The 21219-nt window shown below is 37.4% G+C and overlaps 1 protein-coding gene across 2 annotated transcripts in view; it reads right to left on the reverse strand.

Moving 5' to 3' along the window:
* The window catches only part of LOC107685293 (cytoplasmic FMR1-interacting protein 1 homolog), a 40192-nt gene extending 19153 nt beyond the window's left edge, over positions 1–21039 (reverse strand). The window contains exons 1-13 of one of the 2 annotated variants that reach the window (XM_016481825.1): positions 20966–21039; positions 9734–9854; positions 9520–9609; positions 8474–8551; positions 8281–8382; positions 8013–8194; positions 6582–6678; positions 6187–6315; positions 5818–5922; positions 5552–5643; positions 5137–5254; positions 3638–3760; positions 992–1117 (exon numbers count right to left, since the gene is read on the reverse strand). In XM_016481825.1, coding sequence (XP_016337311.1) covers positions 992–1117; positions 3638–3760; positions 5137–5254; positions 5552–5643; positions 5818–5922; positions 6187–6315; positions 6582–6678; positions 8013–8194; positions 8281–8382; positions 8474–8551; positions 9520–9609; positions 9734–9850 — 1359 coding nt within the window. In that variant the 5' untranslated portion in view covers positions 9851–9854; positions 20966–21039. Of the gene's footprint in view, positions 1–991; positions 1118–3637; positions 3761–5136; positions 5255–5551; positions 5644–5817; positions 5923–6186; positions 6316–6581; positions 6679–8012; positions 8195–8280; positions 8383–8473; positions 8552–9519; positions 9610–9733; positions 9855–20959 lie in introns of both variants that reach the window. The other variant, XM_016481824.1, reaches the window with a different exon arrangement.
* Between the last annotated feature and the right edge of the window lie 180 nt (positions 21040–21219).

Here is a 21219-nt window from a genome sequence, read left to right on the forward strand (position 1 = left end):
CAAAATTGGGTTGAAACAACCCAGCATTTTTTAGAGTGTATAAATTTACTGTAATATGAAATACTGTTACTGAAAATTGTTATAAGCAAACATAATTAAAATTATTAATTTACTTTTCCAACAAAGGCAGGGTTTCTGCGGGGCATTGAAAATCATTAAAATTCATTAAATGACCTTTAATAACAGTAAAGATCATGTTCCATGAAGATATTTTGTAAATTTCCTACTGTAAATATATCAAAACTTAATTTTTGATAAGTAATATGCATTGCTAAAGACTTCATTTGGACAACTTTAAAGGCGATTTTCTCAATATTTAGATTTTTTTGCACCCTCAGATTCCAGATTTTCAAAAAGTTGTATCTTGGCCAAATATTGTCCTATCCTAACAAACCATACATCAATGAAACGTTTATTTATTCAGCTTTCAGATGATGTATAAATCTTGATTTCGTAAAATTGACCCTTATGACTGGTTTTGTGGTCCAGGGTCACATATACTAAACAATATCAGTCACTTAACACTGAATTACATTTTATGAACATTAAGCCCACAAAAGTTCTTGATTTCTAATCAAAAATCACTAATGTTAATTCAGTCATTGAAATGATTCAGTGGGTTCATTCAGAGAAGGAATTGTTAGGCTGATTCCAAACACAGGCCAACGCAGAGTTTAATACTAAATTTTAGTCATTCTAAATAAATAATAAAAATAAAATAAAAATATAAAAATACAATAATAAATAAATTATACAAATTAAAATTAATTAAAATATATAATAATTAAAATGAATTCAAATGTATAATTAAGTAATTTAAGAAAAACCTGAATAAATTCATCATCATCCAATAAATCCACCTTATAGCAGTATATTTAATTTACAGTAGAGGTCATAGAGGTGCAATGGCTTTTAAAATGTTTGTGCATATATTTTTTGCTTATAATTACAATGCAACACAGCTGAGCTTTGGACCTGCAGGTGAACTGACCTCCACCAGAGCAAATTTCTCTTCGCTGGTGTAGTTGTATCTAGTGGCACGTTCATACTCCTCAGCATTGTCTGGGCATTCTTTGTTGGAGTATTTATCTGTGGGGTGCACCAACTTCCAAGAATACTGCAAAAAGAAAAACATTTTATAATCTTTCACGTATAATTGCTTATGATGATTATTCTGCAAGAGATGTAAGAAAATCAAATGTTATCTTCAAAGCTGCTTCACAAATTTCAGAAACTATGGTCCATCATCTCCATCCCTAGCCTAATTTGCTACAAATACCAAAACCCATTTTACTAATTAACAAGAATGGACTTGCTTCAGGCTGTTTCCATGGCAACAATATTTCACAAGATCGACAACATAATGTTTTGCTCAGAGGAAAAAAAAAAAGTATAGCTGGAACTGAAAGAGATTCGATTGAAAGGTGAAAAACATGGCTGGCCTTGTGGACCCAAAAAAGAATGCACACCAGGGGAATGACCCCGTCTATTCAATGAACGAGGTTCAAGCGCTGTCTTGAACGGTGAGTTAGTGATACTGGAAATTAAAGGTTAGTCTTTAGTAAATTGGCTTTCCTCCTGATGAAGTACATGGTGTGAATGACTGTCCTTGTGCAAGGACTTGAGCAAAATCTGAGAAAATTCATCTTGGCGTTTTGAGTAACTCAATTCAACAGCTCTCAGAGACTAGACACTTCTCTCAGACAACACTCATTAAAAGAGCTTTTGACAGGCTGGTATTTGTTATTGCTGATAGACTGTTACAAAGCACATAGCATGTTCATTAATCTTCTTTTGGAGGACTGTATACTTCATGAAGAACACAAAAAAACATTTTAGAGTTGACCGACAAGCATCTCAAGTGCGTGTAATATGGTTTATTTTTCTTCCTTACTCTTAAATCTTTTGTAAAGATATTATACTTAAAGAAAAAGACACAGTAAGACTGGAAATATTATGTAGCTTATTACAGGCATGATGCACCTGCACATGAATTATTACTTTGTTTTATATTTATTCTTATATTAACAAACAGGACAGCTGAGAGTTACAGGAAACTAGACAGAGAGAGGGGAAAGAAACCAGGACACAATTTGCAAAAAAAGTGTCAAAATTTGCTCATTGCTGACACAGAAATAATGGAAAATTTTAAATATTTCAACATTTTATATAATGCTTAAAGGGGTGGTTAATTGCGATTTCACTTTTTTAATGTTAGTTAGTGTGTAATGTTGCTGTTTGAGCATAAACAATATCTGCAAAGTTACGAAGCTGAAAGATCAATGCAAATGGAGATATCGTCTTTTAAAATTCTGGCAGTTTAATGCCTACAAAAACGGCTGGTAGGGACTACAACAAGTTACTTCCCGGGTTCGTGACATCACAAACCCAGATAAACCCCGCCCTCGGGAAAAGGCGGCAAAGGGGGCGAGGCCTGCGCTGCTTTAGAGAAGAGGAAGAGAAAACTATAGGTGCACGTAAAAATATATTCATATATGAATCGCGATTCTGTCTTCTAACCATTCTAATGGATTCACAAGTTTCAAAATCAATGTTCTAAAGCAGCAGTTCTTAATACTGTTCCTGGCGTCCCTTAGACGCGCACTAGAGACGGTTTAGCCAATCACAACACACTGGGCTAGCTAACCAATCAGAGCCCATCGCCTATTTCTGAGGGAGGGGACCATATATTAAAAGCTAACATAAGCAGTAGCATTTACAAATAACAGCGTATCTAAAAGTATGAGACAACAACAAGCAAAAAACATAGGCCTACCATTAAAAGCCTTGCTTGCACAAGTTCTGCACAATCCTCTTCAATAATATCCTCTGCTTCTCAATCGGGCTCAAACTGATAAGCGATATTAACGACGCCTTGTTTACAATACAACTGGAGCACATGCCGCTGAGGTGAGGGGCGGGACATTTAGACGCGCACTAGAGACGGGGCTAGCTAACCAATCAGAGCCCATCAGAGTCCTATTTCTGAGGGAGGGGCTTCATAAAAGCAGGAAATGATCAGCGTGTTTCTTAGAGAAGCGACAGAGCGGTGTGGAATAAAGGTAAATTATGTGAAAAATAATGCGTTTTTTTTTAAAACAAAGCATTAACATGTTAGACTGCACCCCATAAACACAATCAAGCCTAGAAAAAAAACACTGAACCACCCCTTTAATATTTTATTATACACCATAACGTACATGGCAATACAATCTTTATGAAATTAATAAATAAATAAATAATAATAATAAAACTAACAAACGAACACTTTTCCAGGTTTTGAACCCCAGACTTTAAATGTTGTCTCAAACTTTTGGACCTGATTGTATGTAGTTTCGCACATCTCAATTGCAAGCACAGGTATCCATGGCTCCAAAATTCCTGAATTTAATTCATTTTGCACAAAACATTAATGGAGATTCCGTTTCAGGACAGTTTTTAAGAATAATTCGACTGTTTTTGAGTGATTTTGGGAGCTTTGTCTTTTATCAGGCAAATATACAAAAGAACAGCATGAAACCAGGGATTCAGCCATATGTCACCCACGACTCATCAAATCATCACGACTCAAAAGTTGGAGTTCACCTTTCCCTGGTTAGGGGTCTCATACATAAATATGAGTGACAAGTCCACTCACCACTTCCATGACCTGAGCGCTCCACTGAGAGAGCAGCTGCAGACCCTGCAGAGCCAGCTCAAACAGCTTCCTGTATTCAGAGTCCGTCTTCTGAGCCTCCTGACGCCCTGAGCCCGTCACTACCTGCAAAAATGAGAAAAGGAGGCAAGTAAACAAGATAACATAACGTATAACACGACTACTATCATTACAGAGAGAAAATTAGCAAATTAATGAACCACTGAATTCTCTTCACACAACCTAATGACAAAACTCCAGGATCCCTGCCACATCTACAGAAGCAAGGGCTGCAATCGAAATGAACAAACACAGGAGGAAATGTCAAAACCCACATATCTGTGCATTTGTTTCAGCAGTCCAAGACAGCACAAGACAAGCACTGTGTGTTAAAACCCCTGACATGCTGTCACTGATAGCGGACCAGTTGTCCTCTGGCTGCCATTACGTTCTCATTACAGTGCTGCTGCCATGTCTTAATTCAATCCCAAGCTGGCCTCCTCCCCTCACATTTCCATATTCTTCTGTAAGAATACAGCCCGTGGTTCTGAATGCAAATTTCAAGTTGCCGAGATTGAGCCTTGAACCCATTCAGCCAAGGAAAAGGGAATCATGTATGAAGCGCAAGCTGCTCGCCCTCCCATAGCTAATGAATATTGCTGAAATCTACTCACATGAGCAAAAACAAACTCAACAAGTGCAACGTAATCCACTGTAGCTTCTGATTCTCATTAAGCTGTATGATTCCAACCATTAATGCACTTCTAAAAGAGATTTTTCAGCATCCACTATGCTGAGGCTTATTCCGTTTAATTAGCAATTTTTACCATAGTTACCACTAGAGCACTAGTAGAATATACCGTATGAACACTTTTTTTCCAGCAAGGATGCACGAAACTGATCAAAAGTGACAGTAAAGATTTTTACATTGCTACAAATAAATTATATTTTAAATAAATGCTGTTATTTTGAACTTTCTATTTATCAAAGAATCCTGGAAAAAGTCGATCACGAATTCCACAAAAATATTAACATTTTTTAATAACAAGAAATGTTACTTGAGCACAAAATTAGCATATTATAAAGATCTCTGAAGATCATGTGACTTACTGACGACGAAGTGCCATTACAAGAATAAATTACATTAAAATAAAAACAGGTATTTTACAGTCTCAGCATAAGAGACACTAAAAAAAAACATTTGAAATATATATATCAATCAATGTGTCAATATATATGTCAATACTGCAGAACATTACTGCAGCCAAAATTTTGATTTAAATCCAATCCAAATAAGCAATAACTGCTTTAATGTGATGCTAAACAACAGAGGTCTTATGCTCAGAAATAGAAAGTAATTTGGCATATTAGGTAATAGACATTTCATACCCCAACGTCATTGGCAGTATGCGTCAGTGCATGATGACTGGGGAGTCTGCACTGCATTTGTTTAGAAAGACAGCGAAGAAAAGAAAGTGTTTGCTTTTTTAAAAGCCTCTCACCTCACTGTTGCTGTAGCGAGCCAGCTCAGAAATGAAGCGCATGTGGTCTTCACGGATTTGAATCATCTGCTCGCAAATATTATACTGTGGGCTACTGCCTGCAGATGTGCACGACCACCTAGAGGATGGGGGAGGCCAGGCAATTAAAAAAAAACATGGAAGGGTATAGTAAATAGAACAACATTTGGCTATTTTCAATGCATATTTCCAATGATGCTTTTGATCACCAAAAGCAATTTTTGATTTTTTATTTTTTTTTTTCCAATCATTGCAGTGTATTGGAAAAGAGCAGCCAGTACATTATTAAAAATACCTTTAAAAAAAGATAAAGTTTGGAAGGGCAGATTTACATTTTGGGTTATCTACTCTTTAATTAAAGTGTTCACATTTATGTATGGCATCCTACGACACCCACCTGGATTTGTTTTCCTCATAGTGAGCGCTGGTTTTGATATAGCGGGCCAGCTCAATCTGCATGTCACCAAACAGAGGCACTACCTGCAATTGCTGTAGGGGTAGGGCAGAATGGCAAATCAAGTTAAAATGCGCCTCGGGCGATCCCAACACAAGTGAAGAGACAGACTGTGGTTTACACCAGGTTTTAACATGCATCTCAAATGCATTTCCATTTCTGAAGGTCAGAGATTTCATATTATCAAAAGCACACAGACAGACACACACCTTGAAAAACTTGTCAATTTTCGTGAGGTTGATTCTCTTCTTGGCATCCAGTTTGTAGATGTTGCTGTTGGTTCCATCCATGAGATAAAGACCAAAGCCCATCACCTACAAGACACAGTCACACCAAACTATGGCAAAAACTTTGTGGGGAAAAAATCCTTAACAGTATATAGATTTTTACATAGTAATCTAGTTAGTAACAGTGACTGCTTGATTATGATACATAAATATCAAGATTTACATTTAATATGGTAAAAAGGCTAAGAAAGATTAGCAAAAACATAATACTATCCTTACCCAGAAACACAGTGGCACTTTGTTCTACTTTTTTGTAATTGTAAATGTATCGTTTAAAAAATATATGCTTACTTTTAGTAGCATGTGTTTCTCATTGGGGGTGAGGTACATCTTGTTTTCGTAGTAGTCCACACACAGGTTAACAATGTCTCCCAACAGCTCATCATATCCACTAATCACCTCAAGCTGCTGCTGTAGGGACTGAAACAGAGATGCTCGTCAATATCAGCAACTCATACACAGAACATGTCTAAAACACTGCTGCATGTATTTGTGTTTATTATGCTGCTGTGTCCAGGGACTTGAAGTCAATTTAGTGAATTTCTGTTCAAGAGATGGTCTACATTAAACACAAATATGTCTTCACTACAGTTGCAAAACAAATCAACACTGCTTGTTTCTTTGGATACTTTAGTCAATACATTTTCTCAGTATTAAGTGTTAGTTTACAGATTATGGTGTGGTACCTGAGTTATCTTGTTATGGTTGGCCAGGAACATGGATAAGTTCTGAGATTCCTGAATGGAGGATGGCTCTGACATTTTCCTCAGGAACTGGGCAGCTCTGATGGACAGAGAGAAAAATATAAGCAAAGACGAGAAAGACTGACACAGAACATATCACAATTAAGCCAGCTCAAGCACTATATGTCACTATGACAAACAATTATGCATAATTCAGGCCAAATGTAAGTATTTGTTGGATTCTTTTTTAAGAAAACAAAAATGTAATGACAAATACAAATATTGTCTGAAACTTATTAAAAATATGTTGCTTTTGTTTTTGTGGTGGGGACAGTGTAAATGTTGGCAGTAAGTCTGATCTACTGGCCAGCAGGGAAAAACAAAAAACAACTGTAATGTTGAGACCTAGAAAGAAAAACACAATAAAAAAAGACATAGAAATATAGAGACATAGAAAGAGACAGCAAGAGAGTGACGAGAAAAGTGTCATGAGGTGGAAAACTGGATAGGTGGTTGACAAATTTGACATTTCATAAAGTGTGTTCAGCAAGTAGGCACACTGAAAATAAACTTAAATCTATGCAGATACACCAACTCACACGGACACCTTGAAAGAAAGGGGTAAAAAAACTAAACCGCTCTAGTGTCTTGATGACACATAGATGTGCAGCATCTCTGTTCCATTTACCATAACTTTATTTTGACACTGTGGACTCCTGTATGGCTATTTCAACAAGTGTAAGATAATGAGTATGCAGCTAATGAACAAGAATATATCACTAACAATATCCCACTACACTGCTTCAGCTTGGAAAATGGTGCAGACTTGAGCATTTTACAGTCACAGGCAAAATATATATATTTATGTGGTGTATCTGTATATGAACAAACACACCAATTATCAAATAGAGTTTGAAATGCAAGTTATTCATGTGATGGCATTGAATACAGATACAAAGATACATTTTCAGCAGTCATTATTTCAGTTTCCACTGTCAGATGATCCTTCAGAAATCATTCTAATATGCTGATTTGGTGCTCAAGAAACATTTCTTCTTATTATTAATGTTGACATATTTGTGGAAAACATGATCTTTTTTTTTCAGGATTCTTTGATGAACCGAAAGTTTAAAAGAACAGCATTAAATTGAAATCTTTTGTAACATTTTAAATATATTTACTGTCAGTTTTGACCAATTTAATGCATATTTGCTGAATAAAAGTATTAATTGGTTTTAAAAAATGTCTTACTGACAAATAAAAAAAATTCTGAGTTTGAAATGCCAATGAAGCACCAAAAAATAGGGTATTCTACAGTGATAATGACTGAGCAGAAGAATCCAGATGTAGAATGACTGCCATCTACAGGATGCATGAATTAATGACAAGGCTAAGATGCAAAACTGAGGCTTGCAGAAAGCAGTCTGTGGTTACCTCTTGTAGGCGGAGTGATCGTTTTTGACACTGCACTTCATGTTCTTAAGTTCGTCCAGCACGGCAAACATGTTGATGAACTTCCCCAACGTGAGCAGATAGGCTTCAGACACAAAGTCCTTCCTCCGCTCGGCGTGACACAGTCGACGCACTTCCCCGCAGAAGCGATCTATTGCTGTCCTCTGAGAGTGAAGTAAAATGAGAGAGAAGCATTAGTGCATCTTACAACATCTTGTATTAAAATCTAGAAAATAGCGTTAATCTTTACCTGAAAGTACATGAAGTTCATTAGTTTAGTGACTTCAGGCTCAAGCACCTCCACTGTCTTCTCATAGATCTCCACCCTGTTGGGCTGTTCATTACATTTCACCTGAGAGAAGGACAGATGGAGAGGGTCAAAACAACAGACTCACAGGTGGTGCTGTGAGTTTTTTGACTGGCTTTAGGCGTGACTAATTTACCTGAGGAATAGCTCTTGAACAGCTCCTCCAGGTATACAGCATCACGGCATACTCCTGTCCTTCCTCTAACATCTCATTCTGTAACACACAGCAAAAGTTCTCCATGAAATTATAATACACTGGTGCAAATGAAAGCACACAGACTTATTCTACATACAGTGGGGTCCAAAAGTCTGAGGCCACACTGAAAAATCTGGATTTTTTTTCTAAATAAAATACAATATTAATTGATCGATTGATTGATTATATTTAAAAATGTTTTTAATTTTTTCCTCAAAACATAGTTTTAGATTATTGCAATAATATTGTCAATTTCTTAGATACAGTTAAATTGTGACGCTAATTTAATATTCAACATTTTCAATTAAAAAATAATTAAACAATACCTAAATAAATAAATAATGCAAAATAAACAGATTTCTGCACTAGTGACCTCAGAATTTAAGCCCAATGTATTATTACTTTAAATGCAGATTCTACAATAAACCTTTATTTCATGTTGAATAAATTGCCAGAGAACAGATTAACCCACTTAATCTTAAAATCTTAACAACTTTCTAAAGAAACTTTGAAGAAAGTCTCCCCTAGAGTAACAAAAAAAAAACTTTCACTTTTTCATAGACACACTGAGACTTTGTGTGTGTGTGTGTGTGTAGCCCCACACTACTTCCACACACACTCTTCATTTCCTCAATGATGTCAAACAGTCCCTCACAGCTATTACCTCTCACTAATAGAGCACACAGCAGTTCACATTCAATACAAAAACCATTCAGAGCGGCCCACTCCGCTTGGCCAGGCTGCTCAAATAAGCATGGTGAATGCAGACAATGAGAGAGTCTAATGGGCCCTCTTAAATCCATTCAAGCCCCTGACAGACTCCTTTAGCAGGACTTCCAGAGGGCTGGCTTCATGGACTGGTTCGGACAGTCAAGGTCAGCTTAACGGAGCTGTGACAGAGTCGAGGTTTGGTGATTTAAAGAAGGTTAGCTAGTGAAGATAGAGTTGAACAATTGCCTGTTTGTGTGGAAATGTTAAGATCTTACCATGCTGGAGTGGACGGTGGCCTGCTCGATGTAACGGGCGATGCCTGTCACAAAAGCATTGCGGTCCTCAAAGTTGGTGTTGAAGTTGGGCTAAGGGTGGTAAAAAGAAAAAGTCTGGTTATGCAAGCACTGTTTGGTACATCTTGTATTTTGGGTTTATATGTTTTAAAATACACTGAAGATCTAGGTCAGTTGCTCTCAGGTCAGTTGTTACCTGATAAATGAGGGAGGAGGGCAGAGGCTCAATACAGGGCTGCTGATCTGGTAACGGCAGCTCCTCCAGCAGGTCCACATTGGACAGAGCATCTTCCAGAGTCACTGTGGACGCCATCACTCTAGAAGAAAACACATAAAACACATTTGAGGCAACTGGCTATGTTCAGGATAACATACTACTAGTACTATGAACAAAATATGCATATTTGTCAGAATGTGCAGTATTTAACAGAGCATCTAGCAGGAATACTGTATATCTCAGAATACAACGCACTTGACCTTCCACTTCAAAAGTGATGAATGAATCAGAACAATACCACTCACAAGTTTTGCTTGACTTAATATTGGATCATACGGTCAATTTAATATTTTAAAGGTGAGTCAAAGAAGCAAAATAACCTTTTTTTATATATATATATATATATGACTACTGAAAACCATTCAGTGGTGCTACTGTTTGAAGCACTTATTGTTGCATACTTTTTTCTTTTTTTTTACATACACAACTATTCAAAAGTTTGGAGTCAATAAGTTTTTTTTTTCTTTAGTTAAGAAAATAATTATTCAGCAGGCATGCATTAAATGGATCAAAAGTGACAGTAAAGACTTTTATAATGTTACAAAAGATTTATATTCAAAATAATTGCTACTTTCTATTCTTTAAAAAATCCTGAAAATAATGTATCGTGGTTTCCACAGAAATATTAATCAGCACAACGGTTTTCTACACTGATAATAGTAAATGTTTTTGAGCATCAAATCAACGTATTAGAATGAAGAATGATGGTCACTGAAGACTGGAGAAATGGCTGCTGAAAATTCAGTGTTGCAAATACAGCAATAAATTACATTTAAAATATATAGGCTAATACAATAGAATAGAATATATATATATTATCTCACAGAAGTGAGTACACCCCTCACATTTTTGTAAATATTTTATTATATATTTTCATGTGACAACACTGAAGAAATGACACTTTGCTACAATGTAAAGTAGTGAGTGTACAGCTTGTATAACAGTGTAAATTTGCTGTCCCCTCAAAATAACTCAACACACAGCCATTAATGTCTAAACCGCTGGCCACAAAAGTGAGTACACCACTAAGTGAAAATGTCCAAATTGGGCCCAATTAGCCATTTTCTCTCCCCGGTGTCATGTGACTCATTAGTGTACAGGTTCCACTCAGAACAGGCCTCGCCATGGTCGACCAAAGATGTTGAGTGCACGTGCTCAGCATCATATCCAGAGGTTGTGTTTGGGAAATAAGACGTACGAGTGCTGCCAGCATTGCTGCAGAGGTTGAAGGGGTGGGGGGTCAGCCTGTCAGTGCTCAGACCATACACCGCACACTGCATCAAATTGGTCTGCATGGCTGTCGTCCCAGAAGGAAGCAGCATTTCAAGGTCTCTAACATCCACCAGCTCCGTGATGGCATCATGGAGGAGTGAAAGAGGACTCCAGTGGCAACCTGTGAAGCTCTGGTGAACTCCATGCCCAAGAGGGTTAAGGCAGTGCTGGAAAATAATGGTGGCCACACAAAATATTGACACTTTGGGCCCAATTTGGGCATTTTCACTTAGGGGTGTACTAACTTTTGTGGCCAGCAGTTTAGACATTAATGGCTGTGTGTTGAGTTATTTTGAGGGGACAGCAAATTTACACTGTTATACAAGCTGTACACTCACTACTTTACATTGTAGCAAAGTGTCATTTCTTCAGTGTTGTCACATGAAAAGATATAAAATATTTACAAAAATGTGAGGGGTGTACTCACTTCTGTGAAATATTGTATATATATATAATAGAAAACCAAACCATTATTTTAAAGGGTTAATCCACCCCAAAATGAAAATTTTGTCATTAATCACTTCCCTCCATGTCGTTCCAAACCCGTAAAAGCTTCGTTCGTCTTCGGAACACAATTTAAGATATTTTGGATGAAAACCGGTAGGCTTGTGACTGTCCCATTGCCTGCTGCATACTGTGTAAGCTCTTCTGTGTCAGCCGCGACACAAGGATACGTTTTCTACGTGTATTTACGCTTTGATTTGAACGAAAACAGTGCATCCGTGCAGCGCGGCTGACACAGAAGAGCGTACGCAGTTTGCGTTCAGCGCATATTCTCCAAACTGGCGCTACGGTGATGCGGAGAGACAGAGGAGACGAATTGTTGAATAAAATCGTTATTTTTGTTTTCTAAAAAATATTCCAAAAAATATTCTCGTCGCTTCATAATGTTACGGTTGAACCACTGATGGCAGATGGACTATTCCGATGATGTCTTTCATACTTTTCTGGGCCTTGACAGTGTAATTTACTTGGCAGGCAATGGGACATTCACAAGCCTCCCGGTTTTCATCCAAAATATCTTAAATTGTGTTCTGAAGACGAACAAAGCTTTTACGGGTTTGGAACGATATGGCGTTAAGTGATTAATGACAAATTTTCATTTTGGGGTGGAGTATCCCTTTAAATTGTAATAATAATAATTCACAAATAAATGCAACCTTGGCGAGCAAAATAGACTTTTCAAAAACATAAAAATTGTAGCGACACCAAACTTTAATACTAACAGTGTATACTAGTTTCATATTCCCCCAATCAAACTTTAGGCACAGCTACTCATTACTGTTGCACCATTTTATAATAATATTCATATCAATAAGTAAGATTAGTCTTCAGAAATCTCCTCCAGGATGCTCTGTACAAAACACAGCTGCCACTCTACAGTTTTGATTTCAATATGGCAAGCATCAATACGAATTAAGTAAATGTTTGGAAACCATGGCAACAGAGCAAAAGCAACTAAGCAAGTAAGAGGTTTCATAGTTGACAGGAAAACATAAAACCTCAAAACAACTGAAAAACTCTCCCTTATCGATGCATGGGCAACTTTTTCACACCTCACAGTGTTGACTGTCAGAATGAAAGTGCCCTCCTCCTTCCTCTCTTCCCCTTATGGGGTAAAACCTCATACCATGTACTAATCTGGCACAATGCAAAAAAAAAAAAAACACCTCTTCCCTGTATAGAGGCATTTATGCTGACAGTGATTAAAATGCTAGAAATTCCCAACTAATATTACATTGAAAATACTGTGATTTTTGTGAAATCTCACTGGTCCAGAACCTGTTCATTAAACAAACATCGTCTGATGGGCTGTGTGTCATGTTTTGCAGCAGTTTCACATTTAGCATGGAAAGACAAATTGTTTGTTGCTGAAACTGGTAATGGCCACAAATACACAGCAGTGGCTGACAGACAATTAAAGAACATCAAAAGAGGAAACATGATGCAGGCCATAGGAAATGGATATGGGCTGCTGTGGTCTTGTAGAGATTATTACAGATAAACAATGCAGATATCCTTAGTGAGCTGTGGCTATTACTAGCACACATCAAGACTCATTTAGGAAAGAAAACTGTACCTGATCGCGGTGGTGCACTTCTAGAGAGCTAAAAGAGAACTTAACAAAAGCAGAAGGAGATACATTATCAGGAAGCGAGTGAAAAGAGTAGGGCCTGCATTCTCTCACAAAGAACAGAGTCTCTAGAGAAACAAAGTGACGTTATCAAACACGCACTGCTGTGGCTGATACTGACAGCTGCTTCTACCAAGTGTTTTGAGCAGCTGTACTCTAAATCTAAATCACGTGCGTGCTTTCACACGGAGCAGCATTTACTACACAGCCGTTGTTCACTGACAAGCTGCGCAAAACCACGTTCATATATGATCGTGGTTTTGCGCAGCTTGTCAGTGAACAACAGCTCTGTGTAGTAAATGCTGCTCAATGTGAAAGCATGCACGTGATGGAGATTTACCGCTGATTACAAAACCGGCTTTACTGACAAGATGCGCATTAAATATCACATGCGATTTATCATGCAGCCCTAATTTCTTGATTTACGGACTTTAAGAAACAGTTCTTAGCTTGTTTTGGATGTGCATGTTAGATGCCATGCAATTAATCAACAATAAAAATTGCAACTACAATATCAACATTCAGATAAAAACTGGTACAAAAGCCGTCATGGGAGTGGTGCAATATCAAAGGTTACTAATATGTACAATTTAGGTACTATTATTCACACTTCAGGTAATAACATGTAGGGCTATGCGATTTTCATGCGCATCTCGTCAGTAAAGCCGCTCCTGTGATTAGTAGTAAATCTCCAGCACGTGTTATAAGATGGAGCGGCATTTACTACACAGAGCCGTAGTTCACTGACAAGCTACACAAAATCGCATTCAAAATCAGCAATGAATCGCCTGCGATTTTGAATGAGATTTTGTGTAGCTTGTCAGTGATCTACGGTTCTGTGTAGTAAATGCTGCTCCATCTGAAAGCACGTGCTGGAGATTTACTACTAATCACCAGAAGCGGCTTTACCTACGAGATTCGCACGAAAATTGCATTCAATTTTTTGCCCAGCCCTAATAACATGTACCTTTAATGTACTAATATGCAGTTAACTTTTTAGAGGTAAATAATTTCCCAGTGCCCTGCCCCAGTGACAGCTTTTGTACCTTTTTTAATCAATAATTATAATTTGCCATAATGCAGCTCTAACAGAACCTAACAAACCCAAACAGAAATGCATATAGATCTCAACAATCTGATCTTTGACAGTGAACTGAGATCTGCAAAAATAAAAGTGATGTAACTCAGAACTGCCATCACATAATTGCTATGCCCTTAGTGTGTAGGAATGTACAGTATGAGCTGGTGATGTAACTGCAGCTGCTATTATTTGCTAAGGCATGCTACACCCACTTCTGGCAGCTCCATTATTAAACCCATATTATGAATATTCATAAATGAACAGCTAATCCATGCAGGACGCAACCAAACTGAACAATCTACTGTCCCTTAAATTTCCAAAACAATGCATTTTTTTTAAGCTTAACACAGCATGAAACCATAAAGGTCAGTATCTTTCATCGAAAAGGAAGTGGGTAAGAGGTTGTGAACAACAAAACATGACAGTTCAATATCGTGATTTTATTTGCATGTAAAAATTGAACAAACACTGTTGCTGATGGCATTGTCTAGCACATTTCACTCTAGGTTCACTTGCTTCAAATATAATGCAAATTATCATAATACATAAATCCAATTTTGGGGATTAAACAACCTTTCTTAATTGCTGTGAGGCAAAAAGGAAGTTGTTTTGAGTAAGCTGAACATTGTTCCTCTTTAATACTGTAGTAGTTCCCGATCTCGTTTTTTCAGATGACACATTCTTAGAAAAAAATGCTGACATGCAATCAGAAATCTGGTCTTTTCTTATTACTCAATGGCAGTAAACCAGATAATTAGGCCAAGAGGTCCGGTCATTGAGAATGGTGTGCTTCGCTCCATCAGACCACTGCAGTTAAAAGCATTGCAATGATGTTTAGAGACCACAATCATTCCACAGCCTCGTCATGTCGCTAAAGTTCTGCACACCTGAATATTTCTCTATGGGGCAGGTCATGATCAAGCACAGTCATACAAATGGGAACAGAATTAGAGAAAATGAGAAAACTTGATAAAACATTTGGCCTGTAATTCTCTATCTGTTCTTTTGGATGGCCAAATTTGGGGCGGAAATACCAAAATGCGGAAGTTCAATCTGTAGTTAAAAAAAAAAAAAAGCCCTGGAGCTGTCAAAAGATGACAAAAAAAAATATGCATTTTGAGTCATCTTCATTTACATATAATACGGATATGCAAAATATGCTAACTTTAAGTATAGGAGCTTGCTTCATTTTAAGAAGGACATCACTGAAAGCATGTCATTTGTTCATGAATTGGACTACACTGGTTGTGCCACACATTTTTGATTCACTTTAATCAACCAGCTCCTTGTTATTTGTTCATGAATCAAACTAAACTGGATGCATTGTATACTTTTGATTCCATTATAAGGTAGTTGGGGTGGGCGATATAACCAAAATCTTATGTCACGGTATGAGAAATTTTATTTCACGATAATATGTACCTCAATATAGCTATTTTTATTTTATTTTTGTTATTAAAATTAAGGAAAAGAAGCAAATTACAAGCACAACAGAACAAATAAATATGAAATAAACGTTTAATTTATTCAGCTACAGCAGGATAGGTTTATTTAACATGTAGTAAGAAATATTACAGAAATTGAATAAAGTGTATAAATAAAACACTGCATAATCTTCACTGTATCAATCAAACATGATTAACATTAATAATGACAGACAGCAGCAGGTAAATAAGGCTGTTGTCCCTTTAAGACCGACTGCACGGATCCAATATACTGAAACACATCCGGTTTTCACCCAACTGTTTTACATTTATTTAACAAATAACCGACTGTGTTTACTTGAATACTCCACACGACAGGTATTATTACATAACTGTGTGCGTATTTGACCATTCAAGCACAGTAAAGCACAAAAGAGATCTGTTTTCGCGATCGGGATCGCATGCTGTCTGAGAGGGGCTTTCAGTGCGTGCTCTTTGGCTGAGAGTCAGTCAGCGCGAGCACCGCATTGAGTTCTTTTTCACTGCTTATTGCACTTAATAACTCTACCAAGTGCGTCCCACTCTTTATTTTCTCATTCATGCATGTTTCCTTATCACTCAAAAGGTGTATGATACGCAGATATATTTGCATACCGCGAAATACACAATATAGCAAAATCCCTAACGATAGACACTTTATGTTGCAGTAACGATATATACCGTCATATTGCCCAGCCCTATTATAAGGTGCTGATTCCCAATAATCCCTTATCCATGAATCGTACTAAACTGGCTGAATGTTTGTATTTGCATGCATCCCACTATTATTTTGAAGTACACTGTCTTTGTTTCATCACTTTTAATTTAGAAACACATTCACAACTTTGGTTTGTCACCCTGATGTCAGATGAACTCTGTGCTTCTTGGTCAGAATAAGCTGTAAAGTGAATCAGGCTTAATGCGAATTGTGACTATACAAGACTGCTAAACCAATTCAACAATAAAAAACATTGGATGTTGAACTTGGACGTCACTTGACGTTGGACTGTCTGTCCCCAGTTTGAAAGGCAGGGTGGAGATAAGACACTGATTCTGAGCATATGCATGAATCACAACCTGAAATACAAGAAAAACACTTAAGCTACTCTCTAGTCACACAGTCCTATGAAAATCTAAAAATATCAAAACCAACATAAAACATCCAGGCCAAACATTCCCTGAGACTCATTGTGCCATCTTCAGTTTGACTCCCCATATGCCCTGGTCTGGCTGTCTGCCCTGAGCTCTTTTACTCTCTGACATCCACTAAGTCAGTATTAGATATTACACACTAAGAAGAAGATTTCCACCTGTGTTGATAGATATTTATGGACCATGCCAAAACATGACCTCATCTCCAGCAGCACGCAGAATGAAAAAAGGCATATTTTGCACCACATGTTCTCTGTAGATTTAACACCTGCTGCACAGTGTCTTCCTCCCCGAAATGTTCACATCTTCACACGCACATTTTCCTCTCGTGGCAGCAGAGGTTGTGGCACATGTACAAAAACTTCACAACATGCAGCATGCCCTGGTGTGCTCTCTCACTGAAAATACACAAACTTTGACAAGTGCTGCTTTCACCGCTCACTCTGCACTCATTTCGGAAAAATGCACACACTCAATTTGAATGTCATATGATGAACAGCATATTCTGCTGCATTACATAAAAACATTTTTAAAGTATATCAAAGTAAACTTGTGATTTCCTGCCACCAACTGTATCTGGTTGGACCTTTCAAGCCTAAAGATGCCTTCCACCATCACCAGCATTTGTGTATGATTGTTGCATTTCACCTCCTAGAAGCAGTAACACAGAACTTTCAAATCCATCATGATGCAGTCCTCCGCTTATTCACCATGGTAAAACGAATGAATAATGAACATATCAAATGAGCACCAGTAGACCTTTTTCACATTTACGGGGTTCTCAGAAGCATTAGTCGTCATAGTTGGGTAAACTTATATAGAGGTGAATGAAAACTACAACTAAAATAATTTTTACATACCCATTTGCCCCAATAGCAAAAGAAAAAATGGCACAGCATTCTATGACTTTCCAAATTTGGGGAAAAAATATTGAGAGATTGATTACAGTGGTCAGAAGAGAGAAAGATGTCAAATTTGCAGTCAGTTCCTCATGCAGCGACAGCAGTGTTAACCAGTTTTCTGTTATTTAATGTCATGGTAATAAAACAAGGTATACTGCTATAAACGTACACATTAAAAAAAGGGTCCATATGTTTTAACAAAACTTTTGCATACGCATATGGTCAGAACACCCTGTGGATCTTGTCAATATAAATTAATGACTTATGGTCTTTGTTTGTCAGTGCTAAATAATTTTCTGAATCATAAAACCCACTCAGGCTGCCACATAGGAACAAATGTCTTCCTAAAGCATCATTATCAGAATCTCAAAAGGGTGTGGGCTGATAAATGGCCTGCCTGAACTTCCAACAATCCCACTGACCTCCTGCCAATGAAGATATTTCCACTTTCTTTTCTCTCTTTAAGTCATTTTCAGTCCAAAAAAGAAGAGGATTAAAGACCAACACAATAGAATTGTTTTACAGACATAGACTAAGCCTAGTTCTATCTAGACTAAAGGGATTTTCGATGGAAAACCACTCCTGACAGAGCAGTTTAATCCATGTTTAGTCTTAATCTGCATTGAAGAAACAAACTGACAAGGTTTTAGAAGACAACCTTAATCTTAAAATGCCATGCAGAATAGCAACATCAAACATATGTAAGGAATATATTATATATGTAATCCATTGTAGGAAATACATTTATGAATCAAATAATTCCTTTTATTAAAGGGCAATATTTGCATATACTTGAATTCATTATCGGGGCATTTTTTCCTTAAAACATACTTTTCACCGTCACCAAATACTTTATATTATTTTCACATTCAACAACAGTTTCAAAGACAACAACTTCAGATAGAGGTGTCACACCAATATTTTAAGCCCCATATTTAATGCATCTGGGACATTTTGCCCCAAAAAGATGTGCAGATTAGATTAGATTAGATTAGACAAACAGACAGACAGACAGACAGACAGACAGATAGATGCAAGCACACAAAAAATAACTACATTACTTACTACATTGCTATTATATACTACAAACACTACTATTCAGTAAATCCATACATATGTCCAGTAGTGTAATGTAACGAAGTAATAATACTTCGTTACAGTACTTAAAGGGGTCATATGATGCAATTTCAATTTTTCCTTTCTCTTTGGAGTGTTACAAGCTCTTGGTGGATAAAGAAGATCTGTAAAGTTGCAAAGACTAAAGTCTCAAATCCAAAGAGATATTCTTTATAAAAGTTAAGAGTCCAAGTGCAAAGACCGCAAATGTGGGTATTTGGACAAGGCATGAGTCTCGTCCTGCTGGGAGAAGGTGTCATGAGAAATTGAGTCCCCCCTCGAAATCGGGTCCGCTTAGGACCCCGAGTGATCCCATTGGTTCAACGAACTTTTAATGGCTATTATTTTTAGCGCCTGATTACAATTCCTGCAAAATCGCACTTTGATTTATGTCGTTTGAACTTCATTATACTGAAAAGATAAGTGTAGGAGTCTCACTAGCGCTCCACACGGGTGTTCGCCGTCTTTTTTTCTGACAGTTCGCGAGAGAGGGGGCGGGGTTTTGTGTGATGTCGACCTGCGAATGAAGACACAATGGCTGGATTGCGTTTACATTACACTGAGATCCGATCACAATGCGTCCTCGACTTACCTCTGGAGCAGGACACGCTGATCGGATAACATTCCGATCAGAAGCGCGTTTACAATTGTATTTACAATGTGTATGTGGACAACATCCGGATACAGGTCGCATGTTAATGCCAAGTGTAAACGCAGCCAGTGACTTATTAAAACATCCCTGAATGAATCAACATTTTTGAATGAATCGATTTAATCTCGATGACTCGCTGGTTAACAGTGACTTGCCGCCACCTGCTGGCGGCTTTAATTTCATATTTCAAGTATCTTTTCTTGTTTTAAATCTTTTCAAATATCAATATTCAACGTTTTATGTTTAAAACAAAGCATTATTTATGCATTTGTGTTAAATGAATCCATACACCCTTTGTCCCCACTGAGCTACATTAAACTGTAAATACATCTAAATGCCACTTCAGATGCAGATTTCAGAAATGTTTTCATATGTTGGAATGAAAGACAAAGTAGCTAGTGAATAAAGAGCTTCTTATTCGTACCCAAAGATACAAAATGGAGGAAAGAGTTAAAACAGAACTTTTTGAATCTTGCTACCCAAACCCAAAATGAGCATTGTGAAGCTTTATTTATATTTATTGTAATCCTTTATATTTCAATTGTTTCAGGGCAGTTCGTGAAGACAGAAACATAAGAGATGTTGTGACAACCTGCACAGTTCCAGTTCCACCTGCCACACCAGCTCCTCTCTGAGCTGCATTAAAAAGTCTGTGTAAATGAATCTGAATGATGCAGATCGAATGCTGATTTCATAAATGCAAAAACGGTTTTCTTGTGTTGGAATGAAAGAGTTAAAACTGAACACAATCTTGCTGCTCAAACTGTGTATAGCACAATTTTTATATCTATATATATATATATATGTGTGTGTGTGCTCCTTTTCTCTTTTGAATTTGCTTGTACTTTTACTTTAAATACTTTTGTATGTTAAATATTAAAAAATATATACTTTTCATACTTAAGTACAATAAATATCACACTTTAAAACTTTTACTCAAGTAATATTCTAAACGGTGACTTCAACTTCTACCAAAGTCATTTTCTGGTAAGATATCTGTACTTTTACTTAAGTGTGGATTTCAAGTACTTTATCCACCACTGCATGTCACCCCAACTACGCGACATAACGCGCACACATTATGAAGCGTTCTGTCGCGTTTGCAGTTCAGACAGCTTGGTTTATTTTAAAGGACGTTCTACTTTGTCGCGTCGCGTGTAGGCCCACCTCACCCACGACATAAAACTTCAAACAACTCAAAGGAATTAAACCCAACAATACCTTTCCATTCTGTCTTGCACATACTGAAACATAAACACATATTATAACAAAACTACGCGAACGCCGACTGTTTGACTGACCAAATACAGAGAAAGCGGTTGAAACAAGACAACACCCAGGATGAAAGTAAGTCAAAACTCCGCTCTACCCACCCTTGCTTGAATTTTCCAGGACAAACAATCCGCTTCAACTATTCATTCATGCATTTTCCGATGTGGTTTCCAGTTCTGAGGTGGCTGAGAGGATGAAGGTAACTCGTAAATTGGTTTTTGGTGGTTAATCTGAGGCGGTTTGGAGTATCTGAGGGAGTTTGCGGAGGAATCCTGCTCGCGGTGAGTGTTGTCGCAGGCGCAGCTCAGGCTGGAAGTTCCTGTTGCGCTCTACAGGGAAATTCAACAGGAAACTCCAGCGC

The sequence above is a fragment of the Sinocyclocheilus anshuiensis genome, unplaced genomic scaffold, assembly GCF_001515605.1.
Source record: "Sinocyclocheilus anshuiensis isolate Anshui unplaced genomic scaffold, SAMN03320099.WGS_v1.1 scaffold385, whole genome shotgun sequence".
Taxonomy (NCBI): domain Eukaryota; kingdom Metazoa; phylum Chordata; class Actinopteri; order Cypriniformes; family Cyprinidae; genus Sinocyclocheilus; species Sinocyclocheilus anshuiensis.